This window comes from Oncorhynchus mykiss, chromosome 12 (genome assembly GCF_013265735.2).
Source record: "Oncorhynchus mykiss isolate Arlee chromosome 12, USDA_OmykA_1.1, whole genome shotgun sequence".
Taxonomy (NCBI): Eukaryota; Metazoa; Chordata; class Actinopteri; order Salmoniformes; family Salmonidae; genus Oncorhynchus; species Oncorhynchus mykiss.
Window position 1 is genome coordinate 18,821,269 of NC_048576.1, and position 15,170 is coordinate 18,836,438.

The 15,170-nt window shown below is 42.6% G+C and overlaps 1 protein-coding gene across 1 annotated transcript in view; it reads right to left on the reverse strand.

The window, feature by feature from the left end:
- Window positions 1–11,850: 11,850 nt before the first annotated feature.
- LOC110537130 (ankycorbin) overlaps window positions 11,851–15,170 on the reverse strand; it is a 74,259-nt gene continuing 70,939 nt past the window's right edge. The window contains exon 18 of the mRNA XM_036939132.1: window positions 11,851–15,135. Coding sequence (XP_036795027.1) covers window positions 15,049–15,135 — 87 coding nt within the window. The 3' untranslated portion in view covers window positions 11,851–15,048. The remainder of the gene's footprint in view (window positions 15,136–15,170) is intronic.

A 15,170-nucleotide genomic window follows, 5' to 3' on the forward strand; every position in this document is an offset into this window, starting at 1 on the left:
AAGCTGTGGTGTCTCAATATATTTCATTTGTGATTTTCATGAATAGGAATATTTTCTAGGAATATTTATGTCCGTTGCATTATGCTAATTAGTGTCAGATGATGACAACGGTCCCGTTCACGGGATGGGGTGTCACTAGAGGTTAAGATATCGTGTCGCTGGGAAACATGGAAATCTCCTCAAACCTGAATGTTTACTACAAACAAAACCTAATAATAATGATAATTCCACTGTACTCCCTCAAATCATTAGTTTTACATTTCCTCAATGGTTATATGTAAAACCCATTCAGTCTGTCTGCAAACAGTCTCCCAAAATGCTTGATAGGAATACCCTGCCATTAGACACACACAACTGTGATTATGTGCACTGTCCCTTTAAAATAAAATTACCTCAACCTGCAATCCACTTTGCGGACCTGTTATGGTTCCACGTAATGGAAACAGATTATAATGTTAGTATACCTAAACTTCCTGTTCAATTGCACTGGTGTTACCTAAACAATCAAACCAAAAATCAGTAACCGGAAACTATCACAAAACTTTTACGATTCAACTATTCAGACCTGAATCCCTTACAGCCAAATATAGCCCAGCGCGCACAACCAACCAGTGATGCCCACCTAGCAATTGTGTTGCTAGATTTAGCATATTTTCAGACTACCCTGACAAATTTAGCTACTTTTAAAAATGTATTTGGAACTTTTAGCAACTTTTGACTCAAAGCTATAATGCACACATTTTCCATCTAAATGACACAAACAATGTTCTGTGTCCCACCCTCAGTCACCCTTTTGCCTGGCTGCAAAAGTGCATTGTGAGTGACATCAGCAGCAGGCACTCAGTCTGTGCCCAGGCAGCAGCAATTTCAGCGAATTGCAAATCATTCTAGGCTGACTGCAGCAGCAGTAGTACGTATGTACGGGTTCGACAAGCAAAACCCAATGAATATAGTCGGTCACATATGTTTGATCTTGAACAGAACTTACAACATCAATCAACATCTCTCAATCAAAATTGTACTGGCAGAAGTACAGAAAAGAGTGAGAGTCTGTACCTGAACAACTGTAAACAATTTGAGTAACGTTATTGTGTATTCTACGTAATGACGCAGTTTTACGTTGTCACGCAATGATATCACAACGTCATTTAGCAACAAATCAACCTGCCTCCAGCAACTTACCCTGAAAATTAGTTGGCAACACTGCAACCAACTCTCTTATTCCTGCCTCTGGGCAAAAATATACCCCCTACTCAAACTGAGTTCTGCTTTAATTCTATCGTAAGAGTAAAACCAAACTTTACAACTTTCTCTACTCAAATGTAAAAGTACCATGTACTTCGCTAAATTTATAACGTGTCAGTCAATCCATAAGAATAAAAATATTTAGATGGGCACAACTCTATCGTAATTATCTCTCCATTATTATTTAGAATTCATTAGATTTAGGTAACAGTCTCTTCTATGATTCAGCAATTTAAATATGACTCCATTCGCAATACGTTATTCCAGCAGACCATTTAGGCAAGAAAACGTATTACATCGAAATCGCCTCGCTATTTAGAATGAATTAGTCCCTCAATTTAACCTAAACATGCTATTAAAACGTTCAGTTTATATGTTTTAACTTCTTGGTGACGGGGCAGTATTTTCATGTCCGGATGAAATGCATGCCCAAATTCAACTGCCTGCTACTCATCCCCAGAAGATAAGATATGCATATTATTAGTAGATTTGACTCTCACCTTTCTGCTAATATACTCCAGATCGATTACTGTTAGATCTTAGTATGTTAGACCGGCTAATGTTTTTTAATTTTTTAAAAAATTTCATGTACAGTATGTTGACCAATTTAGTGGTTAGGTCTCAACATTAGATAGTTTATTGGTAGTGGCCACAGATACCTTGGGTCATTACGGACCCCCTTCTGCTGCTGCCTAGGTGGCTCTACACCCAATTCCTATTTTCCAATTGTCTAGAATACTACCTATATCAGGGTTCTCTACACAAAATTCTAAAAATAGGTCACCAGGTAAGAATGCCCTGTGGGATTTTTAAAATCAACACCTAAACTACACAAAAACAATCAAATATATTTCTGAATGTAGCCCGAGCGTCAATTCCCCATAAATCGTGAATAAAGATTTACTGACCTTCTCGTAGACTGGGAAAATAAATGTAGTTTAGATCTCGTCACCACCTCTGTCGTGTACCAGTTCACCACTAGCCTGAAATAAACCCTCAATTCAGAGGTCAGGTCTCTGTCTTACGGATCCTGGATCCACCCGTGCACGGTTTTCAGCAGTTCACTTGGACGACATAGGCAGTTTTGAGATCCGGCTCGAAGGACCAATTGTCATGAGTATTGTTCTCAATGTTCATAAACCAATTTAATTAAACTACTCAGTCTGCTAAATCAGGATTGGTAAAATACTGATTGAAATGAAAACAGACAGAGGCCAGTCTACAATAGTCAAATGTTTATTCACGGGAACGTTCTGGCGTGCACAGTACAAAGACCTTCATTTTATAGCGACACACATACTTCCACACAAAACATTAGGTATCCTACGCCCACACTGTCCTGCTACCCAGCCGACAGGGATTAGGGGAGTCCGTGAGAATAACTTCTTCCCACCCTCCCTCAAGATAGGGGGAGACCCTGGGAAGTTCTCAGTGCCCCCAGCCAAGGTCGGCACCGAATCTTGCTCAGACAGTCTGTTATCAAAATACTAGACATATTGTCACCAAAACATTCATTCTGATTAAGAACTACACTCCCGGATATATCATTCTACTGACTAAACCCACACAGCATTAAAATAATCTAATGATTCTAATCAATTTCATAGAATCATATGGTTTCAGAGTGTAATATTCTAATCATTTATTAAAACATATCCCATTAGCAGTGTGCAAAGCTGTCATCAAGGCAAAGTGTGGCTACTTTGAAGAATCTCAAATATAAAATATATTCAGCTTTGTTTAACACTTTTTTTTATTACTAAATTATTCCAAATGTGTTATTTTGTAGTTTTGTTGTCTGCACTATTATTCTACAATATAGGAAGTAGTAAAAAATTAAGAAAATCCCTGGAATGAGTTGTTGTGTCTATACTTTTGGCTGGTACTGTACAATATATATATATATTTTACATGTATTTAACCACTTATTTTAGGCACTGAACTATCTCCTATCTCTATATATACTGTACTTCCATACATTTTTTAACTGGTGTCCAGCTACCTTCAGACTAGTGTTGTGAGGCTTGTGTGCGTCCTAGAGCAAAACAATTGACGTTCGTTTTTGTGAGAATCTCACCTTTCCATATATGGGTCATATTATTGTGCTACAGACAGAAGTTGGAAGATCGGCTGTATCGACTTCAGACAAGTCCCATGATGCTTGTGGGGGCCGTAGAGCAAAACGGAGAACACCATAGTTTTCATGAGAGTCCCATCTTTCCATCTTTCCATAGTTTCTAGGCCTAACCGTTCAGACGCTACAGACTGATTTTCGTAATGTATCATGGTCTGACAAACATCGCTCTAGCTCTGCCACCTTTCACTGCAGATGCAGAGGGGCGAAATCAGTGGATGCAGTGGATTGCAAAAAAAAACATATCTCCAGCTTAAATAGCTGGATTTTGATGGGGATGTTGCTATTATGCTAATTAATTTCTGCTTGGGCGGGGCCATTGACTCTAGGGGGTTAATCAATGCTGGGAGATGCTGGGAAATGTTGACGCATAATTTATTTTCTTTATTGTGTATAAAATATACACAGAGTCCACAAAACATTAAGAACACCTGGTTAGTCTATGTCATGGAAAGAGCAGGTGTCCTTAATGCTTTGTACACTCAGTGTATATATATATCATAGTTGAAGTGTACCTATGATGAAAATTACAGGCCTCTCTCATCTTTTTAAGTGGGAGAACTTGCACAATTGGTGGCTGACTAAATACTTTTTTGCCCCACTGTATATATATATTTTTAAATAGAAACAATTACAGAGGTCCGAACCTCGTTTTCCTCATATGTAGTTACGGCCATGGCTACCTGGACAGATGTCTGTGCCTCTTTCCACCTTCCCTCTCCAACCAGGCAGTGTCTCCCTCCACCTCCCCTCTCCAACCAGGCAGTGTGTCTCCCTCCACCTCCCCTCTCCAACCAGGCGGAGTATCTCCCTCCACCTCCAACCAGGCAGTGTGTCTCCCTCCACCTCCCCTCCAACCAAGTGGTGCATCTCCCTCCACCTCCCCTCTCCAACCAGGCGGAGTGGCTCCCTCCACCATCCCCCTCCAACCAGGCGGTGTGTCTCCCTCCACCTCCCCTCTCCAATCAGGCGTTGTGTCTCCCTCCACCTCCCCAACCAGGCGGTATGTCTCCCTCCACCTTCCCCTGTCCAACCAGGCAGTTTCTCCCTCCACGCTAAAGAAGCAAACCCTTGCTCCCTGGGTTCCCTTCACACGTTTGCTAACACTGCACCGACACCGCTGGCCTTTTTAAAAGCACAATTATTCCCCTCTCCAGACACTCACTTCTCACCTTTTTAGTAAGCCACTCATAGACAATTTGGCAAAGTTGTCAGACTCTTAGACCTTTAGTGTGCCCATAAATTCTGTCACTTGGTTGCAAACATTTTAACCTCTTCCCCCAAGGTGTCTGTTTGCTTGTTTTTTGACTCGGTGCAACTGCAGCTTCCACACCTTTTTGGTGAATCAGGTGTGACTGGATGTTAAAGAAGCCATTTCTTAGGGAGTTGGGTGCGCTAATTGCTTTATATGTGCCACCCTGGGTTCAAACAAAGCACATTGGGCTGGTGTGGTTAGGGTTAGAGTGGCACCTCGGCGGGTGGTTAAGGTCAAAGGTGGACCAGGGTTTTAGTTCAAGGCGGTAGCACCTCTGTTAACAGCATGTGTCTAACAGAGTGTGTGTGGGGTCGGCTTAGGATTGGGGTAAACTCTGTATGTTGAGCAGTTACTGCTGAGACAATCAGAGGCATTCTCTGGTTCTCCCTGCTCAGAGAAACTTCCTTAGTAGAAACCGTGTTGAGCTATTTAAGCCCAGCCTTTGAGAAGTCCCCCCCCCCCCCAGGTTGAAGCTCTCTTTGTCATTAATAATAAAATTTAACTTGTTTTGAAAACCAGTTGTGGCACGTTTAGATTTAGGCGCATGAGAACTTGATGTGGATGCTGTGTGCAGATTTAAGGATCCAGAGGGCAATGGTAGGTTTCCTGGTTTAGCAGCACAGCGTGCTGACACTACCTGTGATGAGTGAGTCTCTGCCCTGTGTACTCTCAAAGCCTGCGTCCCAGGGAAAAGGCATGTCTGCAGACCATTGTGGATATCCTAAATAATACATAAAGTTAGGCTATATGAGTGAATACTCACACATGAATACAGTCGTTACACACAGAAATAAGAGATAAAGAGAGAAAGCTATTTGCCCGTATATGATTAGATTTGCCATTCGCTGTGGGATAGATCATTTCAAACCCACATTATAACTCACATACCTACCTGTGTGTAAATGTACCAGAGCAGGCTCTAGGATTCCACAAATTCTGATTGCAAATTGGCAGTGGAACTCAACCTCCCTGACCTGGGTTCATGAGCGAGCACCACCACACTATGTGTGATCTATGGGTAAGAAGTTGGCCATCCATCTTGCAGCAATTTAGCAGCATGCGTCTTGTACAGTGAATACATTAATCAGTTCTGATTCTGGGCCAGTCTATTAGGCACAACTTTAACTTTTTCAGAGACAAGCAATCATCTTTCTACAAGCATAGTTTTTATTTGTACCTATAATTTTTATTTAACTAGGCAAGTCAGTTAAGAACAAATTCTTATTTTCAATGACGGCCTAGGAACAGTGGATTAACTGCCTTGTTCAGGGGCAGAACAACAGATGTTTACCTTGTACAGCTCGGGATTCAATCTTGCAACCTTTCGGTTACTAGTCCAATGCTCTAACCACTAGACTACCTGACTTTATTGCCAACTTCATCTACACATCTTTCATAATTTGTATTTGCCCCAAACTTCCTCTATGTCCCTATAAAGTCCAGATGCAAAGAGTAGAGACAGGGTATTGATTAGTATGACTTACTTTTACTGCAGTTGAGTTTGATGACTTCACAAAGCAATAACTCACACAAAGTTGAACTTCTGTCTATAATTTAGCCAATATTGTGTGTGACCATAATGTTGGTAAGTCCATACTGCCACCTACCAGGGGCTGAGAGAATTGCTATGAAGATGTTTCCACATTTCCATAAGAGATGTTTAATACAGTATATGGTAAATAGTAGACTTCTTCACTGGTGAAGTAAAGATATATGGTCAATGACACCATTAACATAGTGCATGCGAACCATAATTCTAAAACCATTTTCCTGAACTTCGTCAAACTAATTTGAATGATTTGAGTTGGACCTCACAATCTTGCACTGGCTTCAATGCACTGGAAGGCCTAGTGCAGGGTTCCCCAACTGGTGGGGAATATGGCCCGCAGGTGGTTTTATTTGTCTCCCCAAGTTTTCTGAGCACAATTCTTTTGAATTATTATAATTTTTTAATTGTTGGACATAAAAGACTGTAAAAACACAGGAAATCAACCAAGTAATTTTCATTGAAGAAATCTGTTCCAAAGTATTCCCATGCAAAATAGAGAGACACGTGATCATATACAAATGTAAGCAAGGTTTGAAATTATTATGTTTTAGTCAAACATATCTCTTTGGGCTTCTTGCGGTCAATTTGAGGTCTACAAATGATTTGTAAATATGTTCCGGCTCCCCGACCATCCACTCAAGAGAAAAAATGGCCCGCAGCTGAGTCTAGCTGATGATCCCTGGCCTAGTGCCTGCACGAAACTGCCTGATTTGAGGAAATATGGCAGTAGGATTGCAAAATCACTTTCCCACATTTCCAAGGTTTTCCAGAAAACCTGTTTTGGAAGCTGGGAATTCTGGAAAAGTTACCAGAGTTTTGCAACCCTACATGGGAGTGTGGTTGACTTAAATCCTTGAAGTTCTACAGGTTTTATCATTGCCTCTCGTAGCAACAATTCAGCCATTAGCCCACCAGAAAAAAACTTTTATTGAGAGGTTATAAAGATCTATTGTTATGAGTCATGAGATTTGTACTAGGAGCTAGGATAATTCAGTCAGTATATGGCAGAGGTTTATAGTGGTGGCTCTCTGTTCTAGCCCTAGGGGGATGATAGTGAGCCAGGGGAGGAAACTCTAAAGGGTCGTGCCACTGGGAAGAGGAAAATGGAGCGGATAAATTACCCGAAATTCAGCTGGCAGCACATCTGAGACCACTGCACAGCAAGGAAAATCGGTTGACGTGAGTGTGTCGGGTGCATACCAAAAGGAGCTGTCAATGTCCTAAGGTCAGCACAGGCCTGTGGGGAAGTAGAGTGCCCTCCACCCTTGTCAGCCCATCTCCTAACTTCCCTGAATCTTTTAAAAGAACAGCTTTCCTGTACCAAGGTATAGCAGTGATGTTAATATGAGTTTCAGGAGAAATTAGAATGCTATTAGAAAACCACTTTCAGGGTAGATTACAATCATAAAGAACCGCAGGTACCAGTCATGCTCGTCTGAAGGCACAATAATATGGACATAAAATGAGTGTGTGTCAGCAGGAGCATGACTGTGCATAAGTTACAGTAGATGTCCGCAGGGTACAATATCCTTATTTCCACTTCTCTGAAGCACATTATCAATTTCAATTATCAATAGAATGTCTTCAGGATAAATCAGATTCTCATCACAGCCTCAATATCTTCCTATGCCACATGATGACTCGCTAGCAGCTAGCTGGAGGGTGATTGATAACAGGAAACAATTGAGAATGACTTCCAAGAAGTCAAAGCAAAGACAAAAAAACATCTTATTTGTGCTTCCTGTCTGTACCACAGACTAAAGGACTTCCGTCAGAGAGGCAACAGCAGCAGGAGGTGAGGCTACAATAGCAGTCAGAGGCTACAGCAGCAGTCAGTGAGCCACAGCAGCAGTCAGTGAGGCTACAGCAGCAGTAAGTGAGCCTACAGCAGCAGTCAGTGAGGCTACAGCAGCAGTTATTTAGAGTACAGCAGCAGTCAGTGAGGCTACAATAGCAGTCAGTGAGGCTACAGCAGCAGTCAGTGAGGCTACAGCAGCAGTCAGTGAGGCTACAGCAGCAGTCATTTAGAGTACAGCAGCAGTCAGTGAGCCTACAGCAGCAGTCAGTGGGCCTACAGCAGCAGTCAGTGGGCCTACAGCAGCAGTCATTTAGAGTACAGCAGCAGTCAGTGAGGCTACAGCAGCAGTCAGTGAGGCTACAGCAGCAGTCAGTGAGCCTACAGCAGCAGTCGGTGAGCCTACAGCAGCAGTCAGTGAGGCTACAGCAGCAGTCAGTGAGGCTACAGCAGCAGTCAGTGAGCCTACAGCAGCAGTCAGTGAGCCTACAGCAGCAGTCATTTAGAGTACAGCAGCAGTCTGAGCCTACAGCAGCAGTCAGTGAGCCTACAGCAGCAGTCATTTAGAGTACAGCAGCAGTGTGAGGCTACAGCAGCAGTCATTTAGAGTACAGCAGCAGTCAGTGAGGCTACAGCAGCAGTCAGTGAGGCTACAGCAGCAGTCAGTGAGGCTACAGCAGCAGTCAGTGAGCCTACAGCAGCAGTCAGTGAGCCTACAGCAGCAGTCATTTAGAGTACAGCAGCAGTCAGTGAGCCTACAGCAGCAGTCAGTGAGCCTACAGCAGCAGTCATTTAGAGTACAGCAGCAGTGTGAGGCTACAGCAGCAGTCAGTGAGGCTACAGCAGCAGTCATTTAGAGTACAGCAGCAGTAAGTGATGCTGCAGCAGCAGTAAGTGAGGCTACAGCAGCAGTAAGTGAGGCTACAGCAGCAGTAAGTGAGGCTACAGCAGCAGTAAGTGATGCTGCAGCAGCAGTAAGTGAGGCTACAGCAGCAGTCAGTGAGGCTACAGCAGCAGTCATTTAGAGTACAGCAGCAGTCAGTGAGGCTACAGCAGCAGTCATTTAGAGTACAGCAGCAGTAAATGAGGCTACAGCAGCAGTCAGTGAGGCTACAGCAGCAGTCAGTGAGGCTACAGCAGCAGTCATTTAGAGTACAGCAGCAGTAAGTGAGGCTACAGCAGCAGTCAGTGATGCTGCAGCAGCAGTAAGTGATGCTGCAGCAGCAGTAAGTGAGGCTACAGCAGCAGTCATTTAGAGTACAGCAGCAGTCAGTGAGGCTACAGCAGCAGTAAGTGATGCTGCAGCAGCAGTAAGTGATGCTGCAGCAGCAGTAAGTGATGCTGCAGCAGCAGTAAGTGATGCTGCAGCAGCAGTAAGTGAGGCTACAGCAGCAGTCATTTAGAGTACAGCAGCAGTCAGTGAGGCTACAGCAGCAGTCATTTAGAGTACAGCAGCAGTAAATGAGGCTACAGCAGCAGTCAGTGAGGCTACAGCAGCAGTCAGTGAGGCTACAGCAGCAGTCATTTAGAGTACAGCAGCAGTAAGTGAGGCTACAGCAGCAGTCAGTGAGGCTACAGCAGTCGTCAGTGAGGCTACAGCAGCAGTCAGTGAGGCTACAGCAGCAGTCAGTGAGGCTACAGCAGCAGTCAGTGAGGCTACAGCAGCAGTCAGTGAGGCTACAGCAGCAGTCAGTGAGGCTACAGCAGCAGTCATTTAGAGTACAGCAGCAGTCAGTGAGCCTACAGCAGCAGTCAGTGAGGCTACAGCAGCAGTCATTTAGAGTACAGCAGCAGTCAGTGAGGCTACAGCAGCAGTCAGTGAGGCTACAGCAGCAGTCATTTAGAGTACAGCAGCAGTCAGTGAGGCTACAGCAGCAGTCAGTGAGGCTACAGCAGCAGTCAGTGAGGCTACAGCAGCAGTCAGTGAGCCTACAGCAGCAGTCAGTGAGGCTACAGCAGCAGTCATTTAGAGTACAGCAGCAGTCAGTGAGGCTACAGCAGCAGTCATTTAGAGTACAGCAGCAGTCAGTGAGGCTACAGCAGCAGTCATTTAGAGTACAGCAGCAGTCAGTGAGGCTACAGCAGCAGTCATTTAGAGTACAGCAGCAGTAAGTGAGGCTACAGCAGCAGTAAGTGAGGCTACAGCAGCAGTCAGTGAGGCTACAGCAGCAGTCAGTGAGGCTACAGCAGCAGTCAGTGAGGCTACAGCAGCAGTCATTTAGAGTACAGCAGCAGTCAGTGAGGCTACAGCAGCAGTCAGTGAGGCTACAGCAGCAGTCAGTGAGCCTACAGCAGCAGTCAGTGAGGCTACAGCAGCAGTCATTTAGAGTACAGCAGCAGTCAGTGAGGCTACAGCAGCAGTCATTTAGAGTACAGCAGCAGTCAGTGAGGCTACAGCAGCAGTCATTTAGAGTACAGCAGCAGTCAGTGAGGCTACAGCAGCAGTCATTTAGAGTACAGCAGCAGTAAGTGAGGCTACAGCAGCAGTCATTTAGAGTACAGCAGCAGTCAGTGAGGCTACAGCAGCAGTCAGTGAGGCTACAGCAGCAGTCAGTGAGCCTACAGCAGCAGTCAGTGAGGCTACAGCAGCAGTCATTTAGAGTACAGCAGCAGTCAGTGAGGCTACAGCAGCAGTCATTTAGAGTACAGCAGCAGTCAGTGAGGCTACAGCAGCAGTCAGTGAGGCTACAGCAGCAGTCAGTGAGCCTACAGCAGCAGTCATTTAGAGTACAGCAGCAGTAAGTGAGGCTACAGCAGCAGTCAGTGAGCCTACAGCAGCAGTCATTTAGAGTACAGCAGCAGTAAGTGAGGCTACAGCAGCAGTCATTTAGAGTACAGCAGCAGTCAGTGAGGCTACAGCAGCAGTCATTTAGAGTACAGCAACAGTCAGTGAGGCTACAGCAGCAGTCATTTAGAGTACAGCAGCAGTCAGTGAGGCTACAGCAGCAGTGCTTTATAGTCGTGCAGTTTTTATTGTTATTCTTTAGTTTTTTATCTTCTGTTTGTTGTGTAGTAAATATTTCAGAGTTTTTTGCATTCCATGTCTGAAATGTGCTGTATAAATAAAGCTTGATTTTGAATTATAATAAAGAAATAGCTAAAGCAACACAATATGGAGAAAAGTATTAACTAGATAGAATACTTTGAGCTTTTCCCACTGTCAGAAGGGTTTGATCGGAACCTCCAGGGTGGGTTTACATACTAATAAGAGTGTTGGACACAGAGCTATAATCAACCCGTTGTACGAAAGATCTGTGTTATACCGCAATTGTAAGGTCATTTCTGATTGAGTGGACATATGCAGAGTTTACCGTGAATGCGGTCTCAGCGAATACGGGAACAATGCCTATAAATTAAAATTGCGCTATAGCGCAGATCTTCCACAGTACTGATTGAATCTAGGCCTGAGAGGAACAGACGTTAATAATACCTGAGATGGAGCATTGTGACAGTCCAGACTTTTATACAAAAGGAGGATGGCATCAGGGCTGTAAATGTAGTCTACTGTCAGGCTAGTAGAGATAAATTCTTATCTAGTAGCCATTATCTAACACAACTATCCATGCCTGGGGTAACCTAAGCAGCTACCCATATCAACATCCATCTAATGCTCTACAACTTCTATAAATAACAAGCTAGTTTTGCAGAGAACAAATTATTTCCACCTGCTTTACATCACCAAAAGTGGTGTGTGTGTGTGCGTGTGTTGAAATCAGAGCCTAGACATTCTTTATTGTTTGGCAGAAGCCCCTCTGTCATCATAATTGATTATTGATCAATTGATCAAGGGCCCTTGTGCTCTCTGGTGGGTTGAAATGAAAAGTAATCACCACAGCCATTCAATGCCATATTTATGGATAAGGGAACAGGCGAGGCATTCACAATTTATTGAAGTGGGTGAAAAGCAATTGGCAAACAAACACAAAAATCTGTTTGAATTAGAAAAACAAGTTGGAAAACAGGAAGCACAAAGGACATGTATCATTCCTTATCCCTTTCTAAATGTAAAACATTCAGGCAACGCTTATTAACTTCTCTGTCATTGAGGGAGGAGACTTCTTTTTACCTTATTAACAAGAGTTATTTGAGAAACTCTTAGGCTGCGTTTACATAGGCATCCCAATTCTGATATTGTTTTCACTAATTGGTCTAAGGACCAATCAGATCAGCTCTGAAAATAGTTTGACGTGAAAAGATCTGATGTCATTGGTCCAAAGACCAATTAGTGGAAAAAATATCAGAATTGGGCTGCCTGTCTAAACACAGCCTTTAGTGACCTGCGATAAAAGGGAAACTTCACTCCTGTCTGTACCGTGTACTTAGTCTGAAAGATCAAGTACTCATAGATATTGTAAAGGTAATCATTTCGAAATGTATTCCAATGAGTAGTATGAAGATGTAGTGCATAATCCTAAATCATTTAGGCTGCGTTTACACAGGCATCTCAATACTGATATTTTGCCACTAATTGGTCTTTCTTTTTTTCTCCATTGGAGAAAATAACAGAATTGGGATGCATGAGTAAACAAAAGCTGTAAAAAAAATAAATAAAAAAAATCCTGTTGTTTTTACAGTAACTTACTGACAGTTTACTGACACCTGTATGTTACTGTAAACCTAAAAAAGTACAGTATGTACTGTTAAACCAAAGTTTATTTGGAATTTATGGTAACATATTGTACTTTTATTTTTACAGTAACTTACTGCCAGGTAAAAAAAAAAAAAAAACATGTTTACAGTGCAGCATCAGAGGAGCCTTAAGTGCAGAAATGTATGATAAGAACATCAAGTACAGCACTTTGGTGGGTTTGGGTTATGTACAGTATGTCATCCATATCTGGAGCTATCCTGCATATCACAGCTCTGATGTAATTGTACATCAACCACAGTAATCATTCTATGGGAGTACACGATGTGTAAGATATGTCACATTCCATGTAATTGTGACAATCCTGTGTGTTCAACCCACTAACATACCCAGTTATTTATCATTGGATGCATCTGCTGCATTATTCCTTGTAACATTGCAGTTGTACAACCGTAAAGTTGCTTGTACTGAAAAGAGTTCAGATTTCCTAGGCTGTTGAAAAGACATGATTTGTAGAGGACAACAGTGGAAGTGAAGGGCTGAAATAGTGCAGTTGTTACACTCAGGCTACAATGAGATCATACAGCACTTGATTTAAACGTAATACAGTACAACAAACAGCACCACAGACACATTGGAGCCATACTTATCTAGGACACACTGTACTAAAATCTTGAGTGATTGTATCAGATGCTTGTTTAAATTTTTTGGGGAGATGTGTTAGAAAAGGTACTAACGGGGCTAGCGAAGTCTTTGCCCCTCTATACATAAACTCAGCCAGTTTCGGGCAAGTCTAGGGGCCAAATATCCCCTCCCCTTCTGAAATTTTAAAGATGTGGGCACCTGCGAAATCGTGATTTGTCCAAATGATCAGTGACATAAAATCTGCATACCGGTACAAAGTTTCTCGTTAGTCGTCAGATCCCACAGTCTGTGGACAGATGCTACTACCATTTACTGTATGTTACGAGCATCTGTCATCGAGAGATTAGAGTTCTTACTTATGCGTAATGAATTTCCACAACGCAATACAATACATACTGTACTGCTCAGGTATAGTAAGTAGGTGGATGAAGTGGATTGAATGAGGCTGAGCAACTTGCTCAACATCCCAAGAGCCTCACATGCTGCCATACCAACACTGAAATGGTTGGATGTTTCATCCCCCCAAAAATCAAGAAACAATACCTTATACAGCTTACACTATAATGATATTACAAAAGCACGGAAGAAGAACACTGCAATATAACTTTTAAACCCTTCAAGAATCAAGACAAATCTGTCAGGCTTCAACACAAAAAGAGCTGGCACAAAACAAAGGTGTAACAGGTAATCTGCAGAGACCATATATTCTTGCAGACTATAGAGTTTGAACAGGAGGACAGCATGAGGAAAGTGCATTAGTCACATGGGTATGTTCTGTCATCAGAGAGACTACCCAGAGCTCTGATACCACATCACCCTTCAAGTACTGGATTATTGCTCAATGAGTATAATTGTTGAAGCAACGAAAGGTGGCTTTCATTATTTTAAAAGTCAATTTGGTTCATAAAGTCATTGAGTTAAAAAGACTCCCAAGGGAATATGGTGTAAATGAGGACAAAAACCCACAATTGGGTAAAATTGGCATTCACAGATAGCAGACACTAAAAAGTGCCTAGGTTATCACACACAATATTGAATTCATACAAAAACCACCAAATAGGGTTGTTAAAAAATACAACCGCCAAACTTTGTTTTAATTTATAAATGTATCTTGAAAAATCTTGCATATATTTGAAAATATTACTTTTATAATTTGAAGTGTCACTAAAGCGTTTAGCAGTGTTCTTCTTTGGTTGATTTTGGAAGTTGCATGCAGAGATCCAAAAAATTATTTTGATTATATCATGAACACCATTAGCCTGGCTGACGCGACTCACATGGTACACAGCCGAAAGAGAGCTGTGACACAATGGTCTGGAGAGGAGTCTGTTCGTAAATGCAGTATTTGCGCTGAAATAGGTTGAGCTTTGTTTGATTGGTTCCCTCAAAAATGGCTTCTTTCCTGGGGGGTTTGAGACCTCACGTTGTTTGGATTTGAAAATACAACAGTTGTATTGGAAGGGACGGCGCTCAGGGGCTGTGAGTGGTCGTGCCGACAACATCAAAATAGCCTTTTCACACTGTGAAGTCAGGAGGACTTCGAGTTAGGTGTTAGCCAGACTAGAAAACTAAAAAACATTACAAAACAAACACTGCTAGTTCAAAGGTAGGATGGCAGTCGAATCTATTGACTGCCATCCTACCTTTGTCTTCATAGCTCCCTGCTGACAACATTTGTAGACAGATGAAGAATGTATTTTATTTGTATCATTATCTTTGCTTTTGATGGGCACACGTGCACTGTAGTGTGATAGAGCAGATAGGTTAGGAGACCAAGGATCTAGTTTCCATGCGTCTCCTCTCCAGCATGGTCAGTAAACAGATAGGCTGTTCCATTTCAGACACTTAATTTGGCTTCTGTTGGCATCTTGCACATCATCAGAATCTGCTTCAAGGCTTTCTGAACATCCTCATCCATCTGACCCTGTAAGGAATAAAGTAATGGTGACATAACATTAA